This window comes from Oryza sativa, chromosome 2 (genome assembly GCF_034140825.1).
Source record: "Oryza sativa Japonica Group chromosome 2, ASM3414082v1".
NCBI classification, from domain to species: domain Eukaryota; kingdom Viridiplantae; phylum Streptophyta; class Magnoliopsida; order Poales; family Poaceae; genus Oryza; species Oryza sativa.
Genome location: NC_089036.1, coordinates 22142777 through 22154557, shown reverse-complemented (window position 1 = coordinate 22154557; position 11781 = coordinate 22142777). Strand labels below are relative to the sequence as shown.

Sequence of the window (11781 nt, the reverse complement as noted above, 5' to 3'; positions counted from 1 at the left end):
TAGGAGATGCTACCGACATGTGGGCCCCACATGTCGGTGACATGAGAGAGAAGGGCGGTGGTGACGGCAGCTGGGTGGGTTGGGCCGGCGTGGGCCGGCTTGGCCGCGCGGAGAGAGAAGAGATGTTGGGCCGAAAACGGCCCAACGGCTTTAGGGAGGGCTTTTGGAACTTTTTTAAATAAAAAATAATTTGTGAAATGTTATTTCAATTATTAAAAATACTTCCCTTGCTCAAATAATTCCCAGAAAAATCTAGAAAATAGAAGAGCAAGCATAGTATTTAATAAAATTTTATCTAGCTCACTTTTATGTTGAAAATTTTCCTAGAAAATTAGGGTTTAGCTTGTAGGCTTTTAAAATATTTTCTAAAAATGATTTAAAATATGCATTTTTAATTTAGTCGATTTTTAGGGCATGACAGTATCCTATGCCTATAGCCGACATGATAATTAATGATGCCTCGGGTCATAAAGTGATTAGCTTTTTAGATGGTAATGCCGGCTACAATCAAATCTTTATGGCGGTGGAGGATATGTACAAGACGGCTTTTAGGTGCCCGGGATTTGTTGGTTTGTTTGAGTGGGTTGTCATGACTTTTGGGTTGAAGAATGCCGGTGCAACATATCAAAGGGCAATGAATTTGATCTTCCATGATTTGCTAGGTATTTTCTTAGAGATCTATATTGATGATATTGTTGTCAAATCGGATGGTATGGAAGGCCATATAGCCGATTTGAGATTAGCTTTTGAGATGATGCGCCGGTATGGTTTGAAGATGAACCCACTTAAATGTGCTTTTGGTGTGTCGGCGGGGAAGTTCTTAGGATTCATGGTGCATGAGAGAGGAGTTGAGATTGATCTTAAGAAGATAGAAAAAATTCGTGATTTCAAAGCGCCGACATGCAAGAAAGAGGTCCAAAAGTTGCTAGGTAAAGTGAATTATTTGAGGAGGTTTATTTCTAACCTAGTGGGTAAAATCGATGCTTTTATTCTTATACTTCGTTTGAAAAAAGAAGCCGATTTTACTTGGGGGGCAAAACAACAAGAGGCGTTTGAAGAGTTGAAGAGGTATTTATCTACTCCACCAGTTGTGCGAGCGCCTAAAGCCGGAAAGCCTTTTCGGTTATATATTGCCTCCGAGGACAAAGTCATTGGTGCCGTTTTGATGCAAGAGGAAGATGGCAAGGAATATATCATTACCTTTTTGAGCCGCCGTCTTTTGGATGCCGAAACGAGGTATGTTTTTATAGAGAGGCTTTGTCTATGCTTATACTATGCTTGTACCAAGTTGAGGCATTATTTGTTATCTAGTACATGCATAGTTACTTGTCAAGCCGATGTTATTAAACACATGTTGCAAAGGCCAATTCTAAGTGGGAGAATTGGCAAGTGGGCATATGGTTTGATAGAATATGATTTAGCTTATGAATCATTGAAAACTATAAAAGGCCAAATTGTATGTGATTTTATAGTAGACCATCATATAGATGTTGCTTATGAGGGAGATGTTTGCTTAGTTGAAGTTATAACTTGGAAGATTTATTTTGATGGTTCTTCTTGCAAAGAAGGACAAAGCATAGGGGTAGTTTTGTTTTCACCTAATGGCATGTGTTACGAGGCATCGGTTCGTTTAGAATATTATTGCACAAATAATTAAGCCGAATACAATGCTTTATTGTTCGGCTTACAAGTTATGGAGATGGTTGGAGCTAAATATGTGGAGGACTTTGGTGATTCGGAATTGGTGGTGCAACAAGTCGCCGGAATCTACAAATGCTTGGATGGATCACTAAATAGGTACCTCGATTCATGTTTAGATATTATTGCCAATTTTGATAATTTTGCTATTAGACATATTGCTAGGCATGATAATTCTAGAGCAAATGACTTAGCACAACAAGCATCTGGTTATAATGTGAAAAAGGGGTTATTTCTGATTTTAGAAGAGCCGGTGCTTGATTTTAAATCTTTGTGCGAAATTGGCAAGATTGGAGACCAGGAGCGGTCTGACCGGCGTTGCATGGCCGGTCTGACCGGTGACCAGGGGCGGTCTGACCGGCCGCATGCTGCCGGTCTGACCGGCGACCCCGAGCGGTCTGACCGGCCCTGTGTGGCCGGTCTGACCGGTTCTAGGCAGGATGCTGGAGGGCACGTTTCATGTGATTTTGAGGCCGAATTAATTGTGAATTCAGACGTTTGTGCCCAGGATACAGAAGAGGATTGGAGAATTCCTTTGATTCAATATTTGAAAGATCCCACACTTAAGGTTGATCGAAAGATTCGGCGGCAAGTATTCAAATATACATTGCTTGATGGAGATTTGTATCACCGAAACATAGATGGTGTCTTGTTGAAGTGCTTAGATGAAAATCAATCTAAAGTGGCTATGGGAGAAGTACATGAAGGAATTTGTGGAACTCATCAATCGGCACACAAGATGAATTGGTTGCTTAGAAGGGCGGGGTTTTATTGGCCGAGGATGATTGATGATTGCTTTAAATATTATAGGGGATGCGAGGCTTGTCAACGGTTCGGCAATGTTTAATTGGCGCCCGCCGCCGTGTTGAACCCTATAATCAAACTATGGCCGTTCCGAGGATGGGCTTTGGATTTCATTGGTCAAATTTATCCTTCGTCATCAAAGGGGCATAGGTTCGTGCTTGTTGCTACGGATTACTTCATCAAGTGGGCTGAAGCCGTGCCTTTGAAGAATATGACTCATACGGAGGTAATTGACTTTATTTTGAAGCATATTATTCATAGATTCGGTATTCCGCAAACATTGACTACGGACCAAGGTGCTTCTTTTATGTCTAAGGAAGTAAAGAGTTTTACCGAATCTTATGGTATTAAATTGTTGAGTTCTTCTCCTTACTACGCTCAGGCTAATGGTCAAGCCGAGTCGAGTAATAAGACATTCTTAAAGCTAGTAAAAAAGAAGATTGAGGAACACCCGAAGAGGTGGCATGAGGTGCTTTCTGAAGCATTGTGGGCGCATAGGATATCTAAACATGGTGCCACTAAAGTCACTCCTTTTGAGTTGGTTTATGGTCAAGAAGCCGTTTTACCGGTGGAGGTAAATCTTGGTTCTCTTCGTTATATCAAGCAAGATGATTTGTCAAGTGAAGATTACAAAACTTTGATGGGAGACAACCTTGATGAAGTCATCGACAAGCGCTTGAAGGCATTGGAAGAGATAGAGAAAGAGAAGAAGATGGTGGCCAAGGCATACAACAAGAGGGTGAAAGCAAAATTGTTTCAAGTTGGAGACTTGGTTTGGAAGACAATTTTGCCTTTGGGTACTCAATCCAAGGAGTTCGGTAAGTGGTCTCCTAGTTGGGAAGGTCCTTATCGAATATGCGGCATTGTTTGAAAGAACGCATACTTTTTGGAGACACTTCAAGGGGAGCGTTTTCAGCGAGCAATCAACGGGAAATACTTGAAGAAATACTTCCCGAGCATTTGGCAAGACGCTTAGGAGGTACTATAGCCGGTAATTGGATTATCGTCCTAAGACCAAAAACATGCTCTATGCTTTTAGATTCACGCTCTTCATCAAAAAGGCAGGGGGGCATGTGTTTACACCCAAATTTGGCACCTAGGTTTGAAATAGGAGATATTGCCAAAATTTGGAAGTCTACCGGTTTCCTTCGAGGTAGGCCGGTCTGATCGCCATATGTTGGGCGGTCAAACCGCCGGTTGAAGGCCGGTCAGACCGGCGGTGTGTGGCCGGTCTGACCGGCAGGCCCGAGTCCGATTCTGTTGCGTCGGGTTTCGAGGTTTCCTTGCTCGGGAAGATATGTTTCAGGTTTCCTTTGGTTTCTACCCCGAGTTGGACGTGGAGAAGGGCATGTAGAGGGCAAGACCAACCCCTATATAAGGAACAAGGCCGGTTCATTATAAAAATCAATCTACTATCAATCAATCGAATCGTTCTTTTCATATTGCTTTTAGTTTTCTCTTAGTTTGTCCATCTTTGTCGGTTTGCGCCGTAAACCGTCCGCCGCCGCTGCGAGAGTGCGACACCTCTTTGTAGGTTTGTCCTGAAAACCTTCCGTTTTGCCCACGAGACGGGTAGTTATCCTCGTATCGATCTAAATCGGCTCCGCTAGCCGGTTTAGCTTTTCTATTTGTAAAACCCATTTTAATTTGGCCCTTTGGCTAGATCGAGGTGGTTGGCGACTCCATATCACCACAAGCCGTTTAGGTGTTGCGATCGTGCTTGTCAACTTGTCACAAAAAGTTGCCAACAATAACATATAACCCAAGTTATACTGTCTCATCGACCCTATTCTCCACATTAAGTTCATGTGAGTTAGCATGTTAATACCAGTGCATTAGTCTAAACGGGACTAAATGTTATTGCCAAAAGATTGTACTTCAAATTTAGTAACCTTCTTTTACTATATTATCATGCATGTCATCCTTCCAAACCTCTAGGGAGCTGCAGACAGTACTTAGTAACCTCGTCTAATTTCAGTAGAGTCAATCATTCCAATTAGGAGACAGTTAAGTATGCATCATCAGTTTTGTCCTATTTTTTATCTTTTATCTGTTGTAACGTCTAAAATGTGTACGGCGTAGGGTCACTACTGGAGAAGTGATCTTTGTCGGGTGTCTAAAAACCACAATAGTCATGGTTCATCTAAAAACCGGGAGTAAAAATCATTTTTAGTCCCAGTTTATAAGTAAAACGATCTTTAGCCCCGGTTGGTAACACCAACCGGGACTAAAAATAAATTTTACTCCATGTTTTAAAAATTATCGGACCAAGTCAGGACTTAACCATCTTTAGTACCGGTTGATGTTACCAAACGGAACTAAATATAGATCTTTAGTCTACCAACTGGGAGCCGACCGACAGGAGAGAGATCGACGATCAAGGAGAGCCGTGTGCGCGATACTTATCTCTCGACAACTGCTCTCTCCTCCAATCCTCCACACTTAACCATTTCTCCACCTCTCCTCCTCTCTCCTCCTGTCCTCCTCCTCCTAGTCTGCGCGCGGCGGCGGCGGCCCGCGAGGCGGCACGCCAGGACGTGGCAGGGGCAGGCGGCAGCGAGCAGCCGGCAGAGGGCGGCGCCGGCGCCCTCCCCTCTGCCGGAGGGGAGGCCGGAGCCGGCAGCGCGTGGCATCGTTGTTTTTTCTTTTTCTTTTTAAGATAAGAATTTGTGATTTAGATCTGAGATGGATATTTGTGATTCAGATCTGAGATGGATCTGGTATTTTTTTAAAAATTTGTGATGTATTTTTTGTGAGAATTTGTGATTTGAATCTCTGATTTGTTTGTGATGTATTTTTTTGTGAGAATTTGTGATGTTAGTCTATGATATGATTTGTAATGTTAATTTGATTTGGAGCAGCTCACAACAGAGAAACAATGTAAAAAAAAGAAAAAAATGTGACAACCCTACACTGCCGTTACCCATCTTTAGTCCCGGTTGGTATATTACCATCAGGACTAAAAGATCTATTTTTAATCTAAGATCAGATTGCAGTCTAAGATGAAGCAAGCGCTTGCAGTATTGGATGAGAAAGAAGCATGAGGCGGACGGTCACCACTCACCAGTGGACTGGCCAGAAGTAACACAGATTTGTTGTACTCCAGCACAACTGGGAAAAGTTTAAACTCTGGTTCAAAGAATAGACTCAAGAACTGGGAAAAGTTTAAACTCTAGATAAATTTCAGCAGGGTCGATTGACATCATGCCCAAATGATTGAGCAAGTAGGTTGGGATTATTGTGACTTCATAGCACTGAATTGCAGTTGCAGTTATCCATGTGACCCAAAATAAACTGCAATCAGAAATCAAGAACATGTTCTTGGAAAAAGAAGAGAAATAAATGGGTTAATTAGATCTTGCCACTGCAAATATGATATATTAGAAAAATATCACTACTATTCGTGATATTGGCTACGTGCCACTGAAATTTAGGAAAATCGGAACCATGCCACTCCCGTCCATTTTTCTGTCAACCTCCGTCTAATCCACCTGTGAAATGTCACTTTTGCCCCTTCCCCTTCCATCTCTCTTGTTCCTCTCTTCCACCGGCACTCTTCCTGTCTTCTACCGCCATCGTCGTCATACCCTGGCTCCGGAGGAGATCTTCGACCACGGTTCACTGGCGAGGTCGATTTGCTTGCAAAGAATGGCGGTGAAGATGGCGCTCTCCGACTCGGCCCAGAATGGCGGCATGCCGGCGAGGAAGATGAGTTGTAGAGCATGACGCGCAGATGCTCCAGATGTCAGCCTCGGGGCCATACTTCCCCTTGAGCACCTCCAGCGCGATGTGCGACGGAATCAGCTCTTGCAGGTTCCTGAAGACCGGCGCCAAGCAGGAGCCGGATTTGCGGTAAATTGTGCACGGCGACGACGCGGTCGCCGCTCCTCGTCGCCTGGTTGAGCGCCCACTGGAGCAGCTCCTTGCCGACGCCGTCCATGTGCATCCCCACCAGGATCCGCCGGCCGACGCTGTCCCCGTGCTCCGCTGCCATCCCTCCTCCCGCAAACCAAATCAGCTGCATGCCGGCGACACCCAGCTCGCCGCGGCAGCGGCGGCTCACGGTGAATCACCAGGTGACGCGCTTGCCCAATGCCCATACGGTGACGACCTCACGCTGGCCTCAGTTAGCTCAACCACTACTACTCTGCCATGGACTTTCCCCTGCACACGCCGTGGCAGTTTCCGGCACTGCTGTTGTCGTTCGGGCTCAAGCAAAGTTTGCAGAGCACGGTGCTGCCTATTTAACTCGCTCTTACTAGAGAGAGGGCCGCGCGCCGCCGCGGAGCCGTCAGCGTTTAAGTCGACGCCGCCGGTTGCCGTGCTCGCCGCCAAGGTGGAGGAGAAGCGAAGAGAGGATGAGGGAGAGAGCTAACAGAGGTTTTGACAGAAAACTAGACGGCAGTGACATGATCCAATTTTCACAAATTCCAATGGCACGTAGCGGATATCATTAATAGTAGTGATATTTTTCTAATATGTCATATTTGTAGTGGCATGGATCCAATTAACCCTAAAAAATTGTCTGAAAAGTATTTGGGTGAAGTTGACAATTTGTTGACGAACAACAAAGAACAGAAATCCGCATTAGCACGGGTGCGCGCAGGCAGGCGAGCAGCGCCTGCAGTATCCGCATCAGCACGACCTCCTCGGCGGCGGCCTCGGCCCAAGCCTCGAACCAGCAGCTGGCGACGGCGTCCATGACCTCCCGCAGCGCGGCGCCCGTGCGGGACAGGCCCATGAGCGCCATCACCTCATGGAGCGCGTCCAGCGACGCTGAGGTGACCGCGGCGCTGGCGTCCTCGGAGCAGACCGCGTCGAGGAAGGGCTGCAACACAGTTGCGGGGAGCACCACCGCGGGCGCGGCAGCAGTGGCGGCAGGGGAGAAGACGAGGCAGCGCAGCGCCTCGAGGGAGGAGACGAGCGGGTGGTCTGCCGCGGCGTCATCGGCTGTGGCGCGCGGGTGGAGAAGGCTGCGGCGCATGACGGCCAGCACGGCGCTGGCCTCGGCGGAGATCGTGCAGGCGAGGCCGGCACCCCTCGCGGGGGGGGGGAGGGAGGGGGTTGAGGAATGAGGGCGAGGAGGAGGGCAAAGATGGAAACCAACAATATGACTAAACTACAGCGTCAAATAAAAAGGACAATTTCGAGATTAACTTGCGATGTCAAATAAAATGAAACGGAGGGAGTACTTTCTTGTCACGCCGTGCAAATAGCTAGAACGATGGCCGAATGGGCCGCCCAGCCCGACACGGTCCGTGACCAAGATCAGTTGGCCCAGTATAGCCCTACCTACACACTGGACCAGGCTGTGTCTGCCCACTTGGTGCAACGACGGCCCAGGCATGGCCGAATAAAATTCGAGCCATGCCAGGGTGGCCCGAAGACATGAAAGCCCACGGTGGTCTTCCCTGGAGAAAAAAAATCTATTCTGTGTCTCTTGTCTCTTTAGGCCGTCTGCTATAGGAATAAAAATCTATTCTGTGTCTCTCGTCTCTTTGGGCCGTCTGCTATAGGAATAAGTCTATGTTACCTCCTTTAACTCTTGATCTTGTTAGAATCGTCTGTTATACTTTAATTATTGAAACTGGTGCAAAATAAATCTCTATGTTGTTCGGGTGGTCGAACGTCGGCTGCAAGCGTCGCGGCACGCAGTCGATGACATCGCCGTGGGGGCTCTGCATGCACAACACGACAGCCAACCATCAGCTTAGCTCCGGCGAGACCTCGAGTTTTTCTTCTTCTCACGACAGCAAGAGGACAAGCAGCTAGGTACTCCTAGCGCTGACGGTGTTGGAGTAAGTGAGAGAAAAGAAGAAAAATAATTGCCTGGACAGAAGCCTTCTTCAACCTGGCCACCTACGCCATGAATCCATGATCTTTCTGTACCTCCGCAGCTCATCCTTGCCATAGAACAGCAGCGTCATCGACCTCGTGCCATTACCCCTGTGCTTCGCGGATGCCAAGCAACAAGAAGTCAGCAGCAGCAAGAAGAACTTTGTTAAGTTCTTTCAAAACTCAAAAGTTGTTAAATTATCAAATGGTTTCGAGCAAAAAAATTCTAAAATTCCCAAAAATACTGTGAAAACCGAAATTGGAACTGCCTATCCATTTGTCGGGTGATCTGTAACAAAAAAAAATTACCTAGATTTTTTCTACCCTTATATTTACATCCAACGAACTACAAAAGAAAATAACAAATACATATTTACTTACCCAACATTTTTATCAAAATTACAGTGCACTTACATATCATATCAACTGAATTTACAAATGTAATTTTAGTTATATAGGACTATACTTTTATATTTTAAATAAAATAACTAATACATATTTACTTACACAACATTTTTATCAACATTATAGTACACTTACATGTCATATCAATAAATAAAAGGCTAGAAATTCTCATGGTGATTCGAAAAACATTTTTAGTTTGTTAACGAGGAGATGGATTTTCACCCTACGAGTGGATGTCCACACGTTTTCTACATGCATGTCACCTATATAATCATAATTTTTTAAAAAAAATATATATACACAATAAATTAATATAGGGCCTCTTCGGCTGCTTGTCTGCGGTGGCGGCGGCTCCGGCTACGCTATGTGTGTGCGGCACTGTTGGTGCCGGCTGCGCCACAGCCGCAGCACAGGCAGCCGAACGGGCCAATAAGATATACCATTACATATATAATAATGCAAGGTCAAATCCAATTATTATAAGTTATAGAAAAGAATAAATTAAGCTCTAACTAGCATATATACATTCACGATTATATACGTTATTTTTGTTACAACTTATAGAAATCGAATTTGCACTTTCAATTTTTTTCAGTTTTCTTAAGTGATATATAACGTATTAATTTATGTTGTTTCAAAGATTAAAAAATTATAGCTAGGTAAAATATGTAAGAAATGAGAAAACATCGCCTCGACGGAAATAAATATTTTCCCTCCTAACGATCCTTAATGTAAATACATGCATGAGAGGAAAAGGAGAGGTGGACGCATATGCATACATGTGAGCACGTGTGCCACCTGTTTACTCCCTCCGGTTCCATAACTCTTCATGCATGTTTTGGACATTGTCACGGTATCTAAATATACTTTGACTATATTTTTCTATTATAATATATATAGTAAATAAATATTTTTTTACTTCTATTAACAAATGTTTTAATTAAATATATTTGTAAGATAATCTAGTGTCTATATTTTTAAAGGTATTGATAATCAAAGTTATAAAAATTTGACCCCAATTATGTACAAAGCATCAAGAATAATTATAAACCTGGAGGAAGTGATGCAAGAACATTAATTTCTTGCATTTTCTCCTAAAGCACTCTCTCGAACAGGAGTGTTTCAAAATTATATATTTTGATACTATACGGAAGGTGTGACTAGTTGACGATGACAGGCACGACCTTGAGAGGCACGGCGAGCACATTGGCGGTGTTGAACCTCTCGCTGACGTCCAGGTCCTCGGCGGACACGCCATCGGGGAGGCGCCACTCGAACGCGCGCAGCAGCGAGGCCAGCACGAACGGCACGACGCGCTCCGCCAGCGGCAGCCCCGGGCACAGCCTCCTCCCGGACCCGAACGGCAGGTACTCGTACTCCTTCCCGCGGAAATCGATCGCCGTAGTCGTCTCCATGAAGCGCTCCGGCACGAACTCGTCGGGCCTCTCCCACGCCGCGGGGTCGCGCATGATCGCCCACGCGTTGAAGATCACCATGGCGCCCCTGGGCACCGCGTAGCCGCCGATCTCCACGCCGTCCTCCACGGCGCGGTGGGGGAGCAGGATCGGCCCCACGGGGTGCAGCCGCATGGCCTCCTTCACCACGGCCTGGAGGTAAGGGAGCCTCGCCGCGTCGGACTCCTCGACGACGGCGGCGGCGTCCTCCAGCTCCGCGCGCGCCTTGCGCATGGCGCGCGGGTTGCGGAGCAGCTCGGCCATCGCCCACTCCAGGCTGACGGACATGGTGTCGCTGCCGGCGCCGAAGACCTCGAAGAGCATGATCGTGACGTGGTCCCGGGCCATCTTGCCCTCGGAGACGAGGTCGAGGAGCGCGTCGAGGAAGTCGCCGTGCCGGTCGCCGTGAGTGCGGTTCGCCAGACGGCGATCGATTATGCCGTCTAGGATGCCGAAGGCTCTCGCCATGCGCTCCTCCGTCCGCCGCCGCAAGCCCTGCAGGTCGAGCTGCCGGAGGAAAGGGAAGAGGTCGGAGACGTTCGGCTTCGCGATCGCCTCGACGAGGTCCTCCACGAGCTCCCGCAGGCCGTGCGCCTCCTCGGAGCCCACGCCGGCCATGTTGACGGAGAAGAAGGAGCTGGAGACGAGGTTGAGCACGCCGCTGTAGATGGCCTCGCCGAACACCACCTCCTCCCCGGCGCGCGACCGGAAGTAGGCCACGATGTCGCGCACCTTGCTCTCGCGGACGGAGCGCACCGCGGCGAGGCCCCGGGGGGAGAAGAGGTGGGTGGCCTGGATGCCGCGCAGCGCCTTCCACCGCGGGTCGGAGCTCGGGAGCCATATGATGGAGCGGTCGGAGAAGCCGTGCGCGCGGTTGCTGTCCGGGACCACGCGGGCGGCGAGGCGGCGGTCGTGCTTCGTGAAGGCCTCCGCCGCGGCGTCCCTGGAGGAGACGACCACGGCCGTGGTGAGGCCGAGCCTGAGCGCCATGACGGGGCCGTGGACGCGGGCGAGGCTCGCGAGCCGGTGGTGGAGGACGCCGCGGAGGCTGAGCAGGTTGCCGATGAGAGGCAGCGGCGTCGGGCCAGGCGGCAACGGCGGCCTGCTGCTCCTGCTACAGCCGCCGCCGGCGTAGCGCATCAGGGCGGCGAGGTAGTAGAGGAGCGACACGGCGAGCGCTGCCGCTAGCACCCACAGCTCCCTCGTCTCCATTGATGATGCGTTTTGTTTAATTTGCCTTGCTTCTGGCGTGAGTGCCTCCCCATATTTGTAGAGCTTTGCGGAGCCATCGTTTCGCTCGGTATATTGGTAAACGAAAAGTAATTTGTGAATAAAACTTTTATATATGTGTTCTTATCGATCTAAAAGCAAAGACTAAAAAATAAATTTTAATAAAAAACCTTAAAATCATCTCCAAATTTAATATTGAAAATTCAAATTTTAGTTAATAAGTATATGCATAAGCGAAATGAAGAGGCCGGGAATCATTCACTCATGCCGTTCGTACGGTGTGCTCTTCGAACCCTAGAATGAAACGGAATAAAAAATAAGCACGTTTCCGGATGATTTAATTTTCAAAAAAAAA

General features: G+C 47.4%; 1 protein-coding gene across 1 annotated transcript; it reads right to left on the bottom strand.

Annotated features, from left to right (window-relative positions):
* Positions 1-9676: 9676 nt before the first annotated feature.
* Positions 9677-11462, bottom strand: LOC4329721 (cytochrome P450 76M5-like). The gene has a single exon (NM_001416684.1). It carries the CDS (start codon positions 11406-11408, stop codon positions 9903-9905), a length of 1506 nt encoding a protein of 501 aa, NP_001403613.1. The 5' UTR covers positions 11409-11462; the 3' UTR covers positions 9677-9902.
* Positions 11463-11781: the final 319 nt, after the last annotated feature.

Excerpts from the sequence above, each read along its gene's own strand:
- LOC4329721 (NM_001416684.1), bottom strand. The coding sequence starts at position 11,408 with ATGGAGACGAGGGAGCTGTGGGTGCTAGCGGCAGCGCTCGCCGTGTCG.